At 43.4% G+C, this 20716-nt stretch overlaps 2 protein-coding genes across 2 annotated transcripts in view; one reads left to right on the top strand and one right to left on the bottom strand.

Moving 5' to 3' along the window:
- Positions 1–20716, bottom strand: part of TRPC5 (transient receptor potential cation channel subfamily C member 5) — a 266623-nt gene that overhangs the window by 18008 nt on the left and 227899 nt on the right. The window contains exon 8 of the mRNA XM_004000806.5: positions 14998–15193. Within this exon, the coding sequence (XP_004000855.1) occupies positions 14998–15193 (196 nt within the window). The remainder of the gene's footprint in view (positions 1–14997; positions 15194–20716) is intronic.
- The window catches only part of TRPC5OS (TRPC5 opposite strand), a 76080-nt gene continuing 59612 nt past the window's right edge, over positions 4249–20716 (top strand). Inside the window, exon 1 of the mRNA XM_023249043.2 lies at positions 4249–4384. The gene's annotated coding sequence lies outside the window, so the exon portion shown is untranslated. The remainder of the gene's footprint in view (positions 4385–20716) is intronic.

Here is a 20716-nt window from a genome sequence, read left to right on the forward strand (position 1 = left end):
TGCAGATAATATTGCCGACGCTCACAGAATCCTTGTGAGGATCAAATAAGACAATATATGCAAATGTGCTTTGGGAATTATAAAGCACTGTGTGACTATAATTATGAAATCCATCATGTAGGCAGATTTCTTTTCAGTTAGATAATGCTCCTACCCATTGCCATAGAAATTTATTCATCTCCAAACGCCAAGCACTTGCAATGGATATAAATCCACATTATGCATTTTTAAAAGCATGGTTGACACACTATAGATCAGAGACTTCCTCAAGCTTCTCCCTATCAATCAGTGAAAAAGTATGTATTGAGTACCTACTATGTGTCCCACATGTGACTAAGCACCAGGGGAATATAAAGAAAACCTAGAGCAGAGCCCCTGTCTTCACAGAGCCTCAGTCCACAAAGGTAGGAAAGAGATATATATTGATACAATTAGAAGAGTGGGCAAAAGACGTCCTGCAGCCTTAATCTGACTTGCCACTTGATTTTGAACAGCCTGAGATCTAAGAATGGTTGTTACATTTCTAAGTGATTGAAAAAAAAACCCATCAAAAGTAGAATAATATTTTTTACACAAAAATTACATGAATTTCAAATTTCAGCGCCCATAAATAAAGTTTTATTGGCGCACAGTCATGCCCATTTGTTTATGTATTTCTATGGCTTCTTTTGTGTTAAAGTTTTTTTTTTTTTTTAATTTTAGGGAGAGCACAGGAACCAGAGAGAGGGGCAGAAGGAGAGAGACAATCTGAAGCAGGCTCTATACTCTGCACAGGGCCCAACGGAGGGCTGTGGGCTCGATCCCATTGACCCTGGGATCATGATCTGAGCCAAAATCCAGAGTCGGACACTTAACCGACTGAGCCGCCAAGGAACCCCTTCTTTTGTGTTATAATAGTAGAATGGGATAGTTGTGACAAAGATCTTAGATCTTAGGTTTCTACAAAACCTAAAATATTCACTATTTGCCCCTTTATAGAAAAAAAATTGGCCAACCTCTGTACTAGAGGACAAGAAACTTAGCTTTCGTCAGCTTTGTCAGTTGCACGTCTTCACACTTTGAAATATTTTGTCATATGCGTTAGGAATTCCTGAATTTGCTCATTTTGTCAGTAGATATGAAGTGAGAGCCTACTATGTGTCAGACACCGTATCCTGGTTAAGGACAGAGGGACTCTAGCAGAAAGTATTTTGCATTAGTTAGTTTTCCTGTATGAGGGAGACGCAGAATCCAAAGCAGGCTCCAGGCTCTGAGCTGTCAGCACAGAGCCCTATGTGGGGTTTGAACTCATGGACTCCGAGATCATGACTGGAGCTGAAGTCAGACATTCAACTGACTAAGCCACCCAGGTGCCCCTTAAGAGCAGCTTTGAGGGGCGCCTGAATGGCTCAGTTAAGCGTCAGACTCTTTCTTTTAATTTTTAAAGTTTACTTATTTTGACACATGAAGAGAGAGCACACGAATGAAGGAGGGGCAGAGAGAGAGGGAGAGAGAGAAAGTCCCGAGCAGGCTCTGCACTGTCAGATGCGGGACTTGATCCCACAAACTGAAAACATGACCTGAGCCAAAACCAAGAATTGCATGCCTAACTAACTGAGCCACCCAGGTGCCCCCCAAGTGTCAGACTCTTGATTTGAGATTGAGCCCCTGTCAGGCTCTGTGCTGAACCTGCTTGAGATTCTCTCTCTCCTTCTACCTCTGCGCACCCCCCTCAAAAAAAAAAAAAAAGGGGCGCCTGGGTGGCGCAGTCGGTTAAGCGTCCGACTTCAGCCAGGTCACGATCTCGCGGTCCGGGAGTTCGAGCCCCGCGTCAGGCTCTGGGCTGATGGCGCGGAGCCTGGAGCCTGTTTCCGATTCTGTGTCTCCCTCTCTCTCTGCCCCTCCCCCGTTCATGCTCTGTCTCTCTCTGTCCCAAAAATAAATAAAAAACGTTGAAAAAAAAATTTAAAAAAAAAAAAAAGAGCAAGTTTGAGATGAATATATTTGTCATAAACCTTTTGTGATTAGCTCACAAATTTATAGGCGCAGGTACTTGTATATAAGTCCAAACACCCAGGGAACATTGGGAAAGAGAACAGAGGAAAAAGCAAAATCCTGTGACAGAAGAAAGGAGGTTAAGAAGGAAATACAATTACCCTTTCTCTTCTTTTTTACTCTATTTTTCTCTTTCAAACAAACACAGATTTGCTTTGACAGCTGATGTAATGTCATTTTGCTGTCAGGCCTCAAGTCAAAGGCAGAGTAATGCGGTGGGTCGTTACCTCTGATGCTCCTTCTGGGAATTTTGACTTCTGTGTTGTATCCAAAGGACACGTCCTCGCCCATGCCGTCTCACATGGAGCCAGGCTACAACACAGGGCTCTGGTGACCACAGGAAGAGCAAGGCCTTATTAATCTTAATAACTCAGAGCTCACATTTCGTTTCTGGACCTCAAGCTGCTCAGAAATTAAAGAACATTTGTATCATTTAGCTTTCTAGTCAACGGATTCCTGGTGTCCAGAACACTAATAATGGGAATAGGCAGAATCCAAGAAGAATCCCACTCCCCAGTGAGGAACTTTGGGCCAAGGGCATTTGACTTGTCCACAAAGATTATCTGTAGCCTGTGCAGAGAACATTCAGAGACCAGTCCATAGGAAGGCCAGGTCTTCCACAAGGAACAATTCCTCCTGAGTCTCAACTCAGAAATCTTTTGAAATGCAAACACAGTCATTTTTATGGACACAGATAGTCCACTGATAGCTATTATTTCACAGAGCAACTGAAGGCACCTTTGGCTTGGGGACTGTTGCCCAGAGCCGATCCTTTGCCAAGCTGTGATGATGGTGACATTTTCCTTCTGTGCCTCCAATCTCCCTCTCTGTCTCTTTTTTGTTTTTGTTGGTGTCCCTTCCCCAGTCTTCATCAGTTACATGTCCCTCATGGTCTCTCTTACTTGCTTGGCCCCATATGAAAACCTGATCTCAGTAAGGGATTGGACTCATTTACACCGAGTCACAAGTGATGTGCTAACAGCTTAAAACATATTTGCATGATAACTGGGGACAGGTCTTAAGGTGACGCACGGGTTTCTGGGTGCCCCTGGGAGGATGTCTGTGAATCCTCTGAGATTTTATGCTAAAATTTACCATGTCTGCTCACATGAACATTTTTCTTGTCCATGTTTGACAGATTATCAAAGCAATCCATGACCCCAAAAAAGGTTAAGGGCAGTCTCAAGGTAAAGACATGAATTTCAAATAGTGAAATTTGAAACCGTGGGTCAATGACTGTAGACCCCGTAAGAACAGGGACTGTATCTGTCTTCACCTGTCACCCTGTTGTATCCCCGGTGACAAGAATGTAGTGTAGTCTGTTGTAGTGTCTCAATAAATATTTGTTAAATTTACTTATTTATCCATCTAAGAGATATTTACTGTTGGGGCGCCTGAGTGGCTCAGTTGGTTAGGCGTCCGACTTTAGCTCAGGTCATGATCTCGCAGTTCGTGAGTTGGAGCCCCCCTTTGGGCTCTGTGCTGACAGCTCAGAACCTGGATCCTGCTTTGGATTCTGTGTCTCCCTCTCTCTCTGCCCCTCCCGCTCAGGCTCACTCTTTCTCTCTCTCAAAAGAAGTAAACATTACATTTTTTTAAAAAGAGGTATTTATTGCTAGGTGAATGGCTGAAAGAGTAGAGGACACCAGCCAGCAGGTGGATAGAGGTATTCTTTGGGCGTGAAGCCCTTCTTGTCACTTGCATCCTTGGTCTTGTTTCCATTTGAGTCACCCGAGATGAAGTATCCATGACAGTTACTGATGTTCCTGATGAACACCCAGGACAGGAGAATCTGGGATGCAGACATCTGCCCTGTTTGGTGGCCTTTTCGCACAGGGGAGTGAAACCCACTTCCCTTCACTGACTTCTTCCTATTCCCCCCCCCCCCCCCCGGGCATCTTTGTGGGTGAGGGAAATCATCGCCAGGTAGCAGCACGCATCAAAGGCTGCCGGGGGTTGTTGGAAGCAGAGCTGCAGCTCAGCGGGGACCTGCCAAAGCATACCCTCAGCATTTGAGGCGAAGAGCTCTCGTCCTCAGCAGGTGCGGGCTCTCGGACAGCTTGGCGGACCAAACCATGAGCGGGCCTTGATGCAGAATGACCGAGGAATGCATTTCCGGGGTAGACCACGGAGGGTAGGGGGCGCCAGCCCAGGCTAGATGCAGAGGATATGAAACGTCATCCTCTGGTGCCCCCTGCAGCGCTAGTGGAGTCAAGGCTCCTCTCTCCTCCCGTGAAGCTGGAGGGTGGATAGTCTGCTTGCTTGTGTGGATACACTTTTCAAGGGAGGCTCTCCGCATGCAAAAGCTGACTGGGAAGGAAGACCGCTGAAAAGTCCCAAGGCTGGATGTGTAAGTTGAATGAGGAATTCTTGTCGTGCAAATGAGCTGGGTAGAGCCGAACTTTTTTACCCTCTGTGGGTGTGATACCTCAGGTGGGCTGTGTGCTTGTTCAGTGAGGAGGTTGGGAGTATTAAAAGGCAGAGCTAAGAAGAAACTGGAAGTTTGAAGTGCTCACGGGCACACTAAAGCAGAAGAAGAAGGAAAAGAGAGCTACTGGGCGTGTGTGTGTGTGTGTGTGTGTGTGTGTGTGTGTGTGTGTTGGGGGTGGGGGCAAGGAATCTCTGCTCAGGGAAATGGAGGGCACTTAGTCTCTAGAACTAAGGGAAAGACTCCTTACAGTCTGGTTAGAACTCAAAAGACGGAGTCAGTGAACCGAGTGGGAGGATAAAGCTGAGGGAGGGGCGCCTGGGTGGCGCAGTCGGTTAAGCGTCGGACTTCAGCCAGGTCACGATCTCGCGGTCCGTGAGTTCGAGCCCCGCGTCAGGCTCTGGGCTGATGGCTCGGAGCCTGGAGCCTGCTTCCGATTCTGTGTCTCCCTCTCTCTCTGCCCCTCCCCCGTTCATGCTCTGTCTCTCTCTGTCCCACAAATAAATAAAAAACGTTGAAAAAAATTAAAAAAAAATAAAAAGCTGAGGGAGACGGAGGTTGGGGGTGGGGGGCCATGTGTCAGGGTCTAGGAGATTGGAATGCAGGTAGGAAAGAAGTAGGTACAGTACTGTGATTGTTTGGGGTTAGACACACCTGCCAGTGCCCTTACTGAGAGTGTGCCCTGGGGTAAGTCACTTTGATCTCTGTGCCTCAGTTTCCTCACCTATAAAATGGAATGAATAGTCGCTGCTTCATATGGTTGTTGTAAAAATTTAACGAGGAAATATGTATGAAAAGTGCTTCGTGTGGTGTCTTGCACATAGTAAGTGCTCACTAAATGGGAGTTAATATTTTTTATTTTTTATATTAAATATAAATATAATTTATAATATAATATAATAAATATATTTAATAATATATATATAATTTTGTTATATATATAAATATATATTATATATAATAAAATATAACTAATAAATATTAATAAAATATTATTAATAAAATATAAATAAATTTATAAATATATTATATATTTATATATAAATTTATATATTTATATATATAATATATAAATTTATATATATAAATTTATATATAATATATAAATATATATATATATAAATTTATATATATATAAATTTATATATATAAATTTATATATATATATTTATATATATTTATTTTTATATATATTTATATTTATATATATATATTTATTTATTTATATATAAATATATATATTTGTATATATAAATAAATATATATAAATATATATAAATTTATATATATAACAAAATTATATATATATAAATATATATATTATTAAAATTATATATATATAATTTATATATATAAATATATATATAAATATATATATAAATTTATATATATTTATATATATATAATATATATATAATTTTATTTTATTTTTTATATTAAATATAATTTATTGTCAGATTAGTTTCCCTACAACACCCAGTGCTCATCCCAACAGGTGCCCATCACCCACTTTCCCCTCTCCCTCACCCCCCATCAACCCTCAGTTTGTTCTCAGTATTTAAGAGTCTCTTATGATTTGCCTTCCTCCCTCGCTGTAACTTTCTTTTCCACTTCCCCTCCCCCATGGTCTTCCGTTAACTTTCTCAGGATCCACATATGAGTGAAAACATGGTGTCTGTCTTTCTCTGACTGACTTATTTCACTCAGCATACTACCCTCCAGTTCCATCCATGTTGCTACAAATGGCCAGATTTCATTCCTTCTAATTGCCAAGTAGTATTCCATATGTAGTTAATATTTTTTTTAATGTTTGTTTATTTTTGAGAGAGAGAGAGAGTGCAAGCAAGGGACGGGCAGAGAGAAAGGGGGACAGAGGATACAAAGCAGCCTCTGCACTGACAGCAGAGAGCCCGATTTGGGGCTTGAACTCACAAACCACAAGATCATGACCTGAGCCAAAGTCGGACGCTTAACTGACCCAGGCACCCAAGTGTCCTGGTAGTTATTATTGATGGTAGTTTAATGATAATAGATTGGAAACAGTTGAGCGCCTGTAAGATTTAATAAAGGCTGTTTATATGCTAGATAGTCATTGCATTCTTATTACCGACTTCTCTAAGCCTTAGGGGACTGAGAAAGAGCTCAGCTCGGGCCCAGAGATAGAGGGAAAGGGCTTGTCAAAGGTAAGGTCCACATAAGGCAAGGCAGTTAGCCCAGGGTGCTGTGCCAAGCCAGGTAGACAGCAGTATGAAGGCTCAGAATGGGGATGTGAGAAGCCACAAGAGCAGACCTCATCTTTTAAAATTATTTTTCTAAAGGCAGACTCTGAACTTTTTCATCTAGCTCCTAGAGGTATGATTCCTCTATATGTTTCTTTTCATTGCTGGGGCATATTCCCTATTGGCACAGGGAGAACATCATTTTCACTTGAAGATATTTTCATAGGAAATCAAAGAATAGGAGGCAGAAAAGAACAAGGCCAGCTCCTACACCCTTATTGCCTTCAATAAACTCCAGGCTGATCCTTGCTGGTGTACAAACCATTTCCCCACCAGAAATGAGATCTGAAAGCTATCCCCACTTTTCTGTCTTTCCAAATTTGACCTTCAAATCTCAGCCCCATTTGTCCTTCCTAAATCAACCTCAGAACCACCGAATCAGATAGGTACTGATAGATTGGGGTACAGCCAGAGAAACAGAAATCCTGCTAGGTCTTTCAGACATACAAAATTTAACACAGGGATTAGTATGCCGATGATGGACGAGATGAGAAGCCAGACAGGGGACAGTGAGGCAACTCAGAGATTAGCAGCCACAGGAAGCCCCTCTTATCCCTAGACTTACAGGGACAACTGGGAGAGGTGGTGAGTGGTGTTACCAGAGTTCGAGGACTGGGGCTATCTGGTGGGAGCTAGAGCCAAGGTGGGGATGCCTTGCAGAAGCTGGGGCCAACGAGGGAGGGGATGCCTGGTGGTGGTGGAAGGTGAGCCCCATAGGAAATACAGCTGCTGCTGCTACAGGTACCCCCAAAGTGAAATATCCTCACTAGTCCCTTCTTCTTACCTTTGGGTTGGCCAAACCTACCCAGAAGCCAAAGGGCAATGGACCATGGAGAATGTAGTTCCCTTGATACAGAGCAGAGCAGGAAATGGACAGAGAATGGATCTGAGAGTCAGAAGCAGATAAAAAGCCTAATCATCATCCTTATTTTGCAGAAGAGGTCCTCTGAGGCAGAAACAGTTCAGATTGCCCCAAACCACACTAAATGGCAGTCCAGGTTTCAAATCCAGGCATCTGACTACTCCTGTGCCCATGCTCTCTGTAATCACCGCTATTTAAAAAAAAAATTTTTTTAACGTTTATTCATTTTTGAGAGATGGAGACAGAGCACGAGCGGGGGAGGGGAAGAGAGGGGGAGACACAGGATCCGAAGCAGGCTCCAGGCTCCGGGCTGCCAGCGCAGAGCCCGATGCGGGGCTTGAACCCACCAACCGCGAGATCATGACCTGAGCCAAAGTTGGATGTTTAACCGACTGAGCCACCCAGGCGCTCTTGTCATCATTGCTATTATATACTCATAGTAATAATGCTATTGTTATTTTACTCATGTCAGACTTCTCCCTCTGAACTAGACTTTAAGTTCCCCAAAGGCATCAACTATGTCTTTACCTTGATATCATTTATAGCACCAAGCCCAGAAAATGTAGATTGTTCATTGATATGGGATTATTAGCAGGTTTTCCTGGGTTCCACATTACCCTAAGTGGGGGCACTATTAAAATGTCCTCTGTGGTTCTAAATATTTGCTTTCTTGTTAGTGAGATGCAGAAATCCCAGATCAGATTCCAGAGAATGGTCTGGCAACAGGGAAAAACACAAGCTGCAATGAGAAAAATCAATATCTAGATTGCCTGAGGGTCTCCCAAAGGAAAGAGACAGTTATTAAAATTTGAAATGGCTCCGCTCTGATGTCAGGAAATTTCTACAGGTTGAATTGAGCAGCTCCTTCACCAGGAAAGAGGCTGTCCTATCCCTTAGACTTACTACAGTTTCTGTAGTTTGGACTGTTCTATGGGACTGAAAGCTGCCAGGGTTTATGGTTTGTTCTGTTTTCTTATGAAGCAGTTCTTGAGAGCTAAGGGAGGGATACAGGTATGTTAGACGAAGTGTGTGTGATTCCTATCCCAATGAAATCTTTAGCCACTGGAAGTGGTAGGACAAGGAGACTGGTGGTTCGGAGTTGTGCTTCCTGGCCTTGAGGTCGATGGGATAGGGTAGCAGTTCTGTGCATGAGTGTTGGGGTCAGACTCCCTCAGTTCAAATCCAGGCTCTCACCGCTCTTTAGCATGTGATGGTATCAGTATCCTGGAGATGGTATAGTATTATAATATAGTGCATTATCCTGATTTTTCTCCTACCCTCTCTGGTTGTTCTTTCTCAGTCTCCTTGGGCAATCTGTCCTCTCTTTCCAACCTCTACACATTGGAGTGCCTTACTTTTGGACCTCTTCTCTTTTGTATCCACACTCACCTCACCGAGTCCCATGGCTTTAAATACTGTGCACATGCTAGTGACTCCCACATCTCTCTCTCCAGCCTGGACCTCTCTGCTAGACCCGTAGACCACTGCCTACCAGACATCTCCACTCAAATGTCCAACGGGCATTTCCAAGTCCACATATCTAAAACCGAATTCTGGATCTCTGCCTTGCTCTTATGCCTGCTCCTTTACTACTCTTCCCCATCTCAGTAAGGGAAAATGCCACCCTTCCAGGTACTCAGGCCCCAAATCTTGGTGTCATGCTGGACTCCTCCCTTTTGCTCATACCCCACCTCTGATCCATCAGAATTGGGTCTAGCTTTGAAATATACCTAGAATCTGACCGCTGCTCATCATATCCATCATGACCACCCTATTCAAAACCACCGTCAGCTTTTCTTATGGTTAATGCAATGATCTCACAATTAGTCCCTCTGTCTTTGCTGCTGCCCCACTTCTGTCTTTTCTTAATCAGCATATTCTTTTTTAAAAAAAAAATTATTTAAGGGGTGCCTGGGTGGTGCAGTCGGTTAAGCGTCCGACTTCAGCCAGGTCACGATCTCGCGGTCCGTGAGTTCGAGCCCCGCGTCAGGCTCTGGGCTGATGGCTCGGAGCCTGGAGCCTGTTTCTGATTCTGTGTCTCCCTCTCTCTGCCCCTCCCCCGTTCATGCTCTGTCTCTCTCTGTCCCAAAAATAAATAAACGTTGAAAAAAAAATTAAAAAAAAAAAACGCTCTCTCTCTCCCTCTGAGACATAGATCTTCTCCCAGCTTCTTAAAAAAAAAAATTATTTAAGATAATTTTGAATGAGAGAGAGAGAGAGAGCAAGAGCAGAGGAGGGGCAGAGTAGAAGCCAAAGTCTTTACAAAGGTCTTTCGGGCGCTATGCGACCTGTTGTTTATCCTCATTACCTCTCTGACATCATCTCCTACTTCTCTGTGATGTGTGTCCTCCATTCCAGTCATAGAGGCCTTCCCAAGGCTGCAATCCGAGTGTCAGTGTGGCTGAGCTCTTATCTAGAGACTCTGGAGAAGAATCTGCTTCCACGTTCGTTTATGTTGTCGGAATTCATTTCCTTGTGGTTGCAGGACTGAGGTCCCCACGTCCTTGCAGGCAGTCAGCCGGGGGCTACACTCATTTCCTAGAGGCCACCTGCATTTCTTACCACGTGTCCTTCCATTGTCAAGCCAGCCACGGCACATGAAACCCTCCCTATGCTTCGAACCTCTGACATCTTCTTTTGCTACCAGCTGGTGAAAACTCTGCTTTTGAAGGACTTACATGATTAGATTAGGCCCATCTGGATAATCTCCCTGATTAGTAACCTTAATTACATCCATAAAAATTTCCCTTGCCACGTGGTGCAACATAATCACACATGTGCTATCTCATCATATTCGCTGTCCTGACGATTAGGGTGGGAAATCTTAGGGGAGCATCTTAGGATTGAGCCTGCCATGAGGATATTCATACTGTTTAAGAAACTGACCAATCAGAATGTATGCCAGCACTAGCACTGGAACAGAGGCATGGAAAATACTTGATGTTTCAGGCGTCACCTTTTACTTGCTGGATTGTGAGGTGAGCTGGGGGGGGGGGGGCATCCCAGAGGGAACAGCTGGAGTGGCAGCTTTTACCAACTGATATGGGAATATTTCAATGTTTTAACAACTGGGTGCTGTATCAGCGCATAGGAGTCGGTTACCTGCCTGGTTAGTGGGTTACAAATCACGGCGTAGTGTGCAAATTGTCGTCGTCTTCTCTGTGCTTTGAAAGTCTGAGGTTGGTCCCGGGTGACTGCGGGTGGGCGGGAAGACCACCTGCCCCCCCCCCCGACTTGGCACTTCCGGGTGTGCAGTGGGCCCCCTCCAGCCTTGCTGACTGTCTTTGCAGCGCTGGCATTGTTTCTGATGAATGTTTCCATGGGCAAAGCTGTCTTTGGCAGTGGGAGAGTTCATCCATTATCTGCGCCTCCAGATGCTGCCTCCCCAAGGGAGACAATCGATTCTATGTATTTGGGCTCTCCCCAAGCCTTGGAGCAGATGTGGCTCAGTCAGGCAAGTCCTATTTACTTACTCTCAGCTTTGGAGTGAACACTCCTCAGTAGCCAGTGAAACCGAGGGTGCTTATTAACTTGCCGAATGAGGCCATACCACAACAGATCATTAGCAGCCTCATGTTTTGTGAGGACCAGTCTCTGGCAAAAGAGATGCCCCTTATGGGTGAGTTGGAGGTAGAAATGGGGCTTAGGGTGGATGAATTTTGTGGGACTGCCCTGTCCCTCCCACCTAATATTTTCATAAGGGTGAATTTCATTTAAATGGCATCAAGGGCAGCTTCGCATGGTGGAACTTGGAACGTACACGCACAAGGAACGGCAGTGACCAGGTGGGTGTGTTGAAAGAAGTGTCACAGAGAGAAATAAGCAACGTGAGGGAGATAAAAGGATAAAGCGAGGAGAGTAAATCACTGTGCATCATAAACAACCATAATGTGAAATATGGCCAGCCTCACATAATGATGATGCTGGCTGGGACCACAGAGCACAGACCTGGAGTGATCCTGGCTTCCCCGTATGTTGAAGCTGACTATTACTACAGTGTAGCCTCCTCTGGCATAGAAATATGACTTTCTAAAGAGCCATATATCTACTCCACCAGCAGCTCTGCATCCTACACAGAGCATCGAGAAAGAGCTCGACCCTTCAAGGGATTGCTGTTAGCTGACATCCCTGAGCCCTGTCCTAGAATGTACACCAAACATATTCCCAGTAAGGCATGTCAACAACTGAGTCTCTCCTTAGACCGAGTCAGCCTGTTGAAACTTTCGTAGTAGGAGAGACTTGTCTTCAGTGGCTTCCCTTCCTGTAACATTTCCTCCTGGTCTTTACCATTCAACCAGATCCAGATAGTTTTGGGAATCAGGTTACCCAACGTCAGGATCCCACTAGATCCAAATGATAAAGACACATTACCAGAGGATCCCGAAGTAGCAAGTAGGATTCAGAATGGTTGGCCTGACTCCATATGTGTGAGATGGTATAGACTCCATTCAGGTCACCTTCCAGCAAACCCTCACCCCTCTGCCCCCAGCCCTCTCCCAAGCTAAGATATTTTCTTCAGGTACAACAGTAGGTGGCATTAAAACGCAACTTGCTACCGGCAGGTGGTGACAAGAAAGCCAGAGTTGATTATTTCCACCCTTCCTAGCAAAATGTCACTGAGCTCAGTGGGAGATACCAAAGCCCTGCATTAAGTGACGAGAAAATGTCTTCGTTTTCCACTGCCATTAGGAGCAATCAGCTACAAGATAACCAGGGAGAAAATTACAAATGCCTCAGCATGAATATTGCCATCGTTGGCAGGGGTAAGGGGATGCTAGGCATAGGAGCAGAAAGATACCCCCCTGAGATTTTATGCCTGTCCCCCTTATATAGACAGATTTGGAGTGAGTATAGATCGTTCCAGAGTTCTTGATCTGGCTGGGTTTGAATCATGGAGAGAGAAAAGTGTAAAATTGAAGTATATTTCATGTCAAAAGTAGCAGATGGGCAGAATTTCAGAGCTAAGGGACCTTGCAAGCTTAGCCTGTTCATCTAGACATGCAGACTCACGGGATGTCAGAGCTGGCAGGAATATTAAAGACCACTGGATCAGACATACGGATGGCCAACAGGTGCATGAAAGGTCCTCCGCATCACTAATCATCAGGCAAATGTAAGTCAAAACCACAAGCAACCATCACATGACACCTGTTAGAATGGCTATTATTAAAAAGATAATAAGGTAACAAGTGCGGTGCAAATGTGCAGAAAAGGGAACCCTGGTGCATGGTGGTGCAGCCACAACGGGAAACAGCACGGGAGGGCTCTCGAAATAGTTAAAAATAGAAGTACCATATGCTCCAGCAATCCCACTTCTGGGTATATATCCAAAGAAGATGCAACCGCTCTCTCAAAGAGAGAGATCTGTACTCCCGTGTTCACTGTGACATTGTTCACAATAGGCAAGACATGGAAACAACCTGTCTGTGCATTGACAGACAAATGGATAAAGAAAATATGGTGTATACATAATTATGAATATTATATATGTAAAATAATATTATTATTCAGCCATGAGAAAGAAGGAATGGATGAAACTGGAGGGAGTTATGCTAAGACAGTAAGTCGGACAGAAAAAGACCAATATTGTCTGATCTCAGTTATATGTGGAATCTAGAAGAAGTCAAACTCATAGAGACAGTAGACTTGTGGTTGCCAGGGGTTGAGGGTTGGGGGAAATGAGGAATGTTTTTCAAAGGGTAGAAGTTGCATAAGTTCTGGGGATGTAATGCACAGCATGGTGGCTATAGTTAACAATATTATATACTTGAAAGTTGCTTGCTATCTTAAATGTTCTCACCAAAAGAAAAAGATAATTTCTGTGAGGTGATGGATGTGTTAACTAACCTTATGATGATAAACATTTTGCAATATGTATGTGTATCAAATCATCACGTTGTACACCTTAAACTTACACAATAGTATATGCCAATTATATCTTAATAAAGGCCATCCACTTCAACCCTTTCACTTTTTGGATGAAGAAACTGACGCCCAAAAAGGGAAATAAGTTACACAAGGTCATACTTATAAACAACAGGACTAGGATTAGAGTCCCTGATCTTCTAACTTTTAAAATATGTTTCCACCATACGCCCCCACCTAAGCACTTAAGATATAAGCCATCCTGGTGGATACATGTGTGTTCTGGTTTTTTAAACCACCCAGTGAAAGAAGTTCTTTCCAGTGAAAGAAATTCTAAAAACCCACCGAGGAGGTTGTGTCTCACTGTTATTTATGGTTAGGAAATTTTTCCAAATAGGTAACTCAAAAGCCTCCTGCTGCAACATAAACTCATTCCTCTTTGGTCTATCCCTAGTCAAAATGGATCAGGATGGTCACTATTACCAGTAATATTTATGGAATATGGACAATATGTGTGTGTATATATGTGTGTAAAATGTGTGTATATACATACATATATTTATATGTATACTTATATTTATATAACCGATAACTTAAGCTTCTTTTCTGTAGGCTAAAAGATTCCTCAGTAGCAGACCAAATCTGAGAAATAGCATGTATGAAGGAAGATAAGAGTCGGGCCTTTCCATTTGTCTTCTGTGCTACAGCAAAAACTTTCAGCAACAGATAGACCCATGGGCTTGATCTAACATCTTAATATGACCTAAATATCCAAATCCACTGATACCCAACTATACCTCAGATAGCCGGAACTCCTCTGATAATACCATATTTCTAAATATGATAGGCAGATTATAAGAAAATAAGCTAAGTTTAGATATTTTCTATGACATCAAAAATCAGGTCAGGGCCTGGACTGATCCCATATCCTATACCTTCACCATTTCTAGATTAGAGTAATATTGCTGATCCAAATGGTAACATGATGGTCAAAAAGGATTCAGTGATTGACTGTACCTAGGCCATGTCTCACGATGGAGAGCAATTACTCATATATCCTTGATCGAAAATTAGTCACTCTCTGAGAATGTTGTCTTTGGCAATGAAATGTTCAGTTTTGTGAAGGACATGCTTGCAGTGAAGAGGGAGATAGGACCCTCCTGCCTAGAGAACCAATTAGCTCAATCAACCCTAAAGATTCGTGGGGCGACAAATGATAGCCAAAGTGTGCTCATAGCTCCCGAGCTCTCCTTTGGAAGGCAAGAAAATCGATTCAGAATTTTAAACACATTTTTTAACAGGCTACCAGAAAGTCTTATTAACTAGAACATCCTCTTCTAAATTACTGAGAGTCAATGGACTAAGAGTCCAAACTGAGTTGCTTTAGAAAGAAATACTTTAACAACTGCGAAGGCTAATGTAAAATACTTGATGCAGACAGACTGCTTCATTGAGCTTCCAATGGGCTCCATGCCAACGTGATCACTCCTTGAAATCAAGCAATCACCCTTGTAAAGCAAACTACTCACGGCAATAAGCTGGTAAGAGTTGTTCATCATGGCAATCAGCATGTTCAGCAGCACCACCAGGGAGATGACGTTGTATGTCCCAAACATCGTAGCTCCCACAAACTCTGTGAACTCATGTCTGGCTTTCACGTTGGTAACATAGAGATTTAGAAGGCCAAATACAGACCAGAAGAGCGACTGAAGGGTTTCAAACAGCCTAAAAGAGGTCAAAGAGCAGGTTAGTTAATTCTCTAGGAAGAGCAAGAAAAAGAGACCCAAAACGGGATCTGCTTAATAAGGGACTTGCCAGACTTATGTCCCATCAGGCAGACTGATGATCTCACTCCTTTTGGTCTCTTTCTCCACACAGACCAATCAGGTGTGTTTATTTGTTTGTTACCACTTCTATGTCTTACGCTTTCCTCTTGCACCTAGAATACCATTTCTCTTTTCTCAGTCTACACAGAGCCTATACTTTCCTAAGACTTATTGCAAGGGCTACTTCCTTTGCCAAACTTTCTCTTTCATCTTGAGACCACATGACTTATCACCTTTCTAATTACACAAAGACGGTAGATGAGTAGTTGAGAATATAGTGCTTGGGTTAAATTGTTCTAGGTTAAAAATCTCAGCTCTGTCATTTGCTAGCTGAGTGGATGTGAACCAGTTACCATTTCTGATACTTCTTTTGTGGTTCCGACAGGGCCCCACATGGTGCTAAGCTCAGTGGAGGAGCTCAAAGACCCTTGAATTAAGGCTTCACGTAGATTGTTATAATTTTTTTAATGTTTGTTTATTTATTTTTTTTTAAATTTTTTTTCCAACGTTTATTTATTTTTGGGACAGAGAGAGACAGAGCATGAATGGGGGAGGGGCAGAGAGAGAGGGAGACACAGAATTGGAAACAGGCTCCAGGCTCCGAGCCATCAGCCCAGAGCCTGACGCGGGGCTCGAACTCACGGACCGCGAGATCGTGACCTGGCTGAAGTCGGACGCTTAACCGACTGCGCCACCCAGGCGCCCCAATGTTTGTTTATTTTTTGGAGAGAGAGACAGAGTGTGAGCCAGGGAGGGCAGAGAACGAGGGTAGACACAGAATCCGAAGCAGGCTCCAAGCTCTGAGCTGTGAGCACAGAGCCCAACACGGGGCTCGAACCCACCAACCGTGAGAAATCATGACCTGAGCCAAAGTCGGATGCTTAACCGACGGAGCCACCCAGGTGCCCCTGTGTGTGTAGATTGTTTTAAATGGTATGTTACCTGACAATTACTGAGAATTTACTATATATAAACATGTTAAGCACTTTTCCATAACTGATCATTATAATCCCTGTAAAATCTTTATTGTTCCTGCTGAGGAAACCGAGATTCAGAGGTCACTCAAGTGCTGAGCCAGAATTCAAACCCAATTCCATCTCACCTCCCCAAACCACTGCAGCATTATTTTAGATGGCTTCACAAATTGTCATTTCCTCTTGTAGTATCCACCTCCAAATATCTAACTCTGCAATGATATGTTTTTGGTGTCTAGGGTTTCTCTGGCCTCATATTCAGAAATCTGTGAATGTAGCAATAAAAGGCAGCCAGCTCTGGGTGGCACAAATCAGCCATTTCTGAAGCACATGGTTGAGGTGCAGAACATAAGAAATGCTACTTTAAGATTAGGTGTCCTGTTTCAATCGCTCAAAATATGTTGTTTTTAGAGTGCAGTGTATTTTGAAGGACTTAGGGATTCGTTCTTGGGTTCATCGGTGGGGGGGAATATGGGAAATGTTTTAAGGATTCTTTCTATCTGGGACTGATCTTCCCCCAGATCTTTGCAGGACTGTCTCATCATCATTGGAGTCTCAGCTCAAATGCCACTTCTTCAGAGGAGCTTTCATTGGTCACTCTACCAAAAGTAGCTCCACGAGTTTTTTTTTTCTATCATACTGTCTCGTTTTATTTTCTCTGTAGCATTTCAAACTCCCTAAAATTATATGAAATATTTTTTTTTGTTAAAATGTTTACTTTCTGTCCATCCCCACTAGAATGTCAGCTCTGTGAGGGCAGAGACGTACAGCTACAATGTACCTGGCACAGGACAGGCACTCACTAATACTTGGTGGATAAATGAATGAACACTTATTAACTATTACTATTACTCTTATCAAGGGATTAGAGTCTAGGAGTCTCCAGGCCCACTGACAATTGCACGGTCAGTAGGCTGCACAATGGGGTTAGTCATTCTGATGAAGGCTGTGCTCTGTCTGCACTGGCCTGACTCTCACGGAGCCTCCTTCATGGAGCCCATGCCTGGGAAACATGCACATGGTTCTTTTCAACCTGTTAGATGGCTCTTCTCTTATCATCACAGGTCACTTCCATGATTCTTCCAGTAGCACGCTGCTTGTGAGCTAGCCTAGAAGGAAGAAATTTGCTTTTTGTTTGAAGAAACAAAGGGCCAGTTGGTGAAGCATTTGAGAATCAAAAGTAAGCCGAGAGCTTGGAGTTCAGGGGCCAGGGCACAAGAACCAGAATGTGGCAAGTCAGACTTCTCGCAGGATCTGAATTTCCAGGAGAGTCTAAAAGTCAGGGCCAGGCAATGCAGTTCATTATAGAGCCAGGCAGAGGGTCAAAGAAAGGAAAGATACGGGGCTCAGGAGTCTGGTTGTACCAAGAGGGCACAACCCGGACGTGGCAGGGTCCATTTGAAATCAGGGCAGGTGGGAGGCCAGCAATGGCCCAAGCAGGTAGCCAATAACAGAGGCTGAGGCAGGTGTATCATTGATATGTTGGCAGGGTCTTAGGTCATTGGTTGTTTCCCCAGAATAGATGGCATTATAGTCCTGTACCGCCATTAACAATTAAAATTGCAATGGTTAACGTTTGAGTGTAGAGCTTACTACTAGCTGTTCCAATGACTGATATCAAGGTTCCCTAAAAGTGGAAGTTCAAGCATTTAAAATCTTCCCGCAACTATGGTGATATTCTAGTCAGGGAGAGTCTATATATGTACAATTGTACAAGAGAGGAAAAAAAGACAAAAAGGTCATTCCTCAGTTTTGGTACTTTATATTGAGAATGCCTTCCACACGGGGCACAAAATGTCACATTATGGCCTGGCCACTAGGAGAAGCTGGCTTGTTGAAGGGCATGCCCAGGTAAAATGGATGACTGACGTATGGGGTAGATAAGAGCATTCTAGTGATACATTCGTAGAAAGCCTTGTGGCTTCTAGACACAATTGAATCCACAGGGAAAGAGCCACTACCTAGGGGGGTGGGCATTATTTGGTGCCCAGGCCCATAATAAAATCATCACAGGGATGGGAAGACTTGTTGACTAAACCCTAGAATCCTAATACCAAAGGAACGTCTTTTTGATTTTAAAGCATATGATTTTAAAGAAGATAATCCATTTAAATAAAAATTCTAAATAAAGCAAAGAGTAAACAGACATATGGGACTTGTTAGTTCAAAGAGGGGCACAAATTGAGGATACAAAGATTCAAGGAGAGTTGATATTAAATGTATGGAAGACAAATCCATCCCAGCTGGTTAAGGGGGAACTTGAGCGTGTTGAGACCATCCACAAATAGATCACAAAGCTAAGAGGGGCACAGTAGAATAGAGATGGGAACTGCAGTCTTCCGGGCACTTTCTGAAAGTCTCATTTTTGAGACGGGGAGTTCATCTTTCAAAAGGTAGAAGGACCACGGAGAGGGTTTACCCCTCTGGACTTAATTCATACCAGTGAAGGACTGGAGTTTCTTCTGCAGTTTCCTAGACTCGCAACTTCTTAGTCCATCATGGATTTAACACGCTTCTAACTCTGGATGGCATGTTCCTGCCATGCTCCCAACTTCTAGTCTCCACTTTCATCCTGTCTTCTTCTCTGCCCAAGTCTTGTTTGTCCTGCCCTGACTCCTTCCCCACAAGGTTGGGTTAGATGCCCCTCTTTTGTTCTTCCATAGCACCTTAGCCTGATTCTACAAAGACATATATCACATTATAGACCCAGTAGAGGGGAGTGGTTAAGAGCAAACTTTAGACTCCTCCCCTTATTAACTATTTGACTTTGTCAAAGTTAAATAACCTCTTTTTTTTTTATTTAAAAAATTTTTTTTCAACGTTTATTCATTTTTGGGACAGAGAGAGACAGAGCATGAACGGGGGAGGGGCAGAGAGAGAGGGAGACAGAATCGGAAACAGGCTCCAGGCTCTGAGCCATCAGCCCAGAGCCCGACGCGGGGCTCGAACTCACGGACCGCGAGATCGTGACCTGGCTGAAGTCGGACGCTTAACCGACTGCGCCACCCAGGCGCCCCAAATAACCTCTTTTTTAAAAAAAATTTTAATATTTATTTATTTCTGAGACAGAGAGAGACAGAGTGCGGGGGCGGGGGGGAGGGCAGAGAGAGAGGGAGACTCAGGAACCCTTGAAATCATGACCTGAGCCGAAGTCGGGCACTCAAACAACTGAGCCACCCAGGCACCCCTTAAATCACCTCTTTAAACTTCGAGTTTCCTCACCTCTAGAATAGTTTATTGGCAGGATAAATACTAATTGCTAACATTTACTGTGCTCTCATTATTGCCAGGCAATGTGCTAAGTGCTTTGCGGGTCTTGTATTGTTTGATTCTCAAAATAACCCTGAGAAGTAGGTACTATTCTTTTATCTTTTTCAGATGGGAAACTAAGGCACAGAGTGGTCACACTGGTAGGAAATGGCAAAGGTAGGATTTTGACCAGGCTCTTCTGACTCTGGAGCCCACATGCGTAACCACCATTGTCTACTACATAAGATGCTGCATGTAATGCACCCTGCACAAGTGTTTGGCAGAAGCATTAAAAATGGCAGCTATTCGAATTATTTGCTCATGTTCTCCATTAGACTATGAGCTTCTTAAGGATAGAGGTGCCTTCTTAGTATCCTCATTGGCTGGCGCGTAGCAGTTGCTGAAAACACGTTGTTGAATAAATCTGATAGAGATGACAGGAGAAGCGCACAACTAAGGAAAGTACAGATAATTGGTATCATCCTGTGATAAGAGTAGCAGGAAGGCTATGAACTTAAAATAGGGGGGCAAAGAGGAGACAGTCAATAACAACCTTTAAAATCTGGCCAGAACATAAAGAAGAGCCTTTGATGGAGGCTGAGTTCATATCCATGCAAATAAGATGGGATACGAAGGGCTGAATGGTAGGTAGAGAAATCATCACTGATTAAGTAGGAATAGCCACAAATAAATGGAGTGGGTCTACAAGGAGGTCCCAAGTGACCTTCCGGGTCGTGGCTCTGTCTTATCGCTTTGCTTGTATTCATGATTATTGCAACTTGACGCAACAAATTTTATGTAACTTTACAAAACCAGTCTTCTACTGTGCCTCTGGATACAAGCACGGACTACAGCTTGTATGCCTGGATTGAAATCCTGACTCTGCCACTTACCGTCTATATGACTGCAGGCAGCCTGTCTAACTGCTTTGCACCCTCATTTCTCTGTAGAATGGGCAATAATGATAGTGCCTACCTCATAGCATGGTTGTGAGAATTAAATGAGTTAATCCACGTAAAGCTCAGTTTGTACTAGTGCGTCGACCTAGCGCTCAGTATATATTACATATTTTTATGACTATCGTTAACCTTTACACTTTGTTCTTGTCTTTATAGATTGTCATTCATTTCCATACGTGGTTGTACATGGATGTAGTCATAGTGTGTAAAATTTTTGTGTTTTTAAAAACTACACATTTG

Source organism: Felis catus, chromosome X, assembly GCF_018350175.1.
Source record: "Felis catus isolate Fca126 chromosome X, F.catus_Fca126_mat1.0, whole genome shotgun sequence".
NCBI lineage: Eukaryota > Metazoa > Chordata > Mammalia > Carnivora > Felidae > Felis > Felis catus.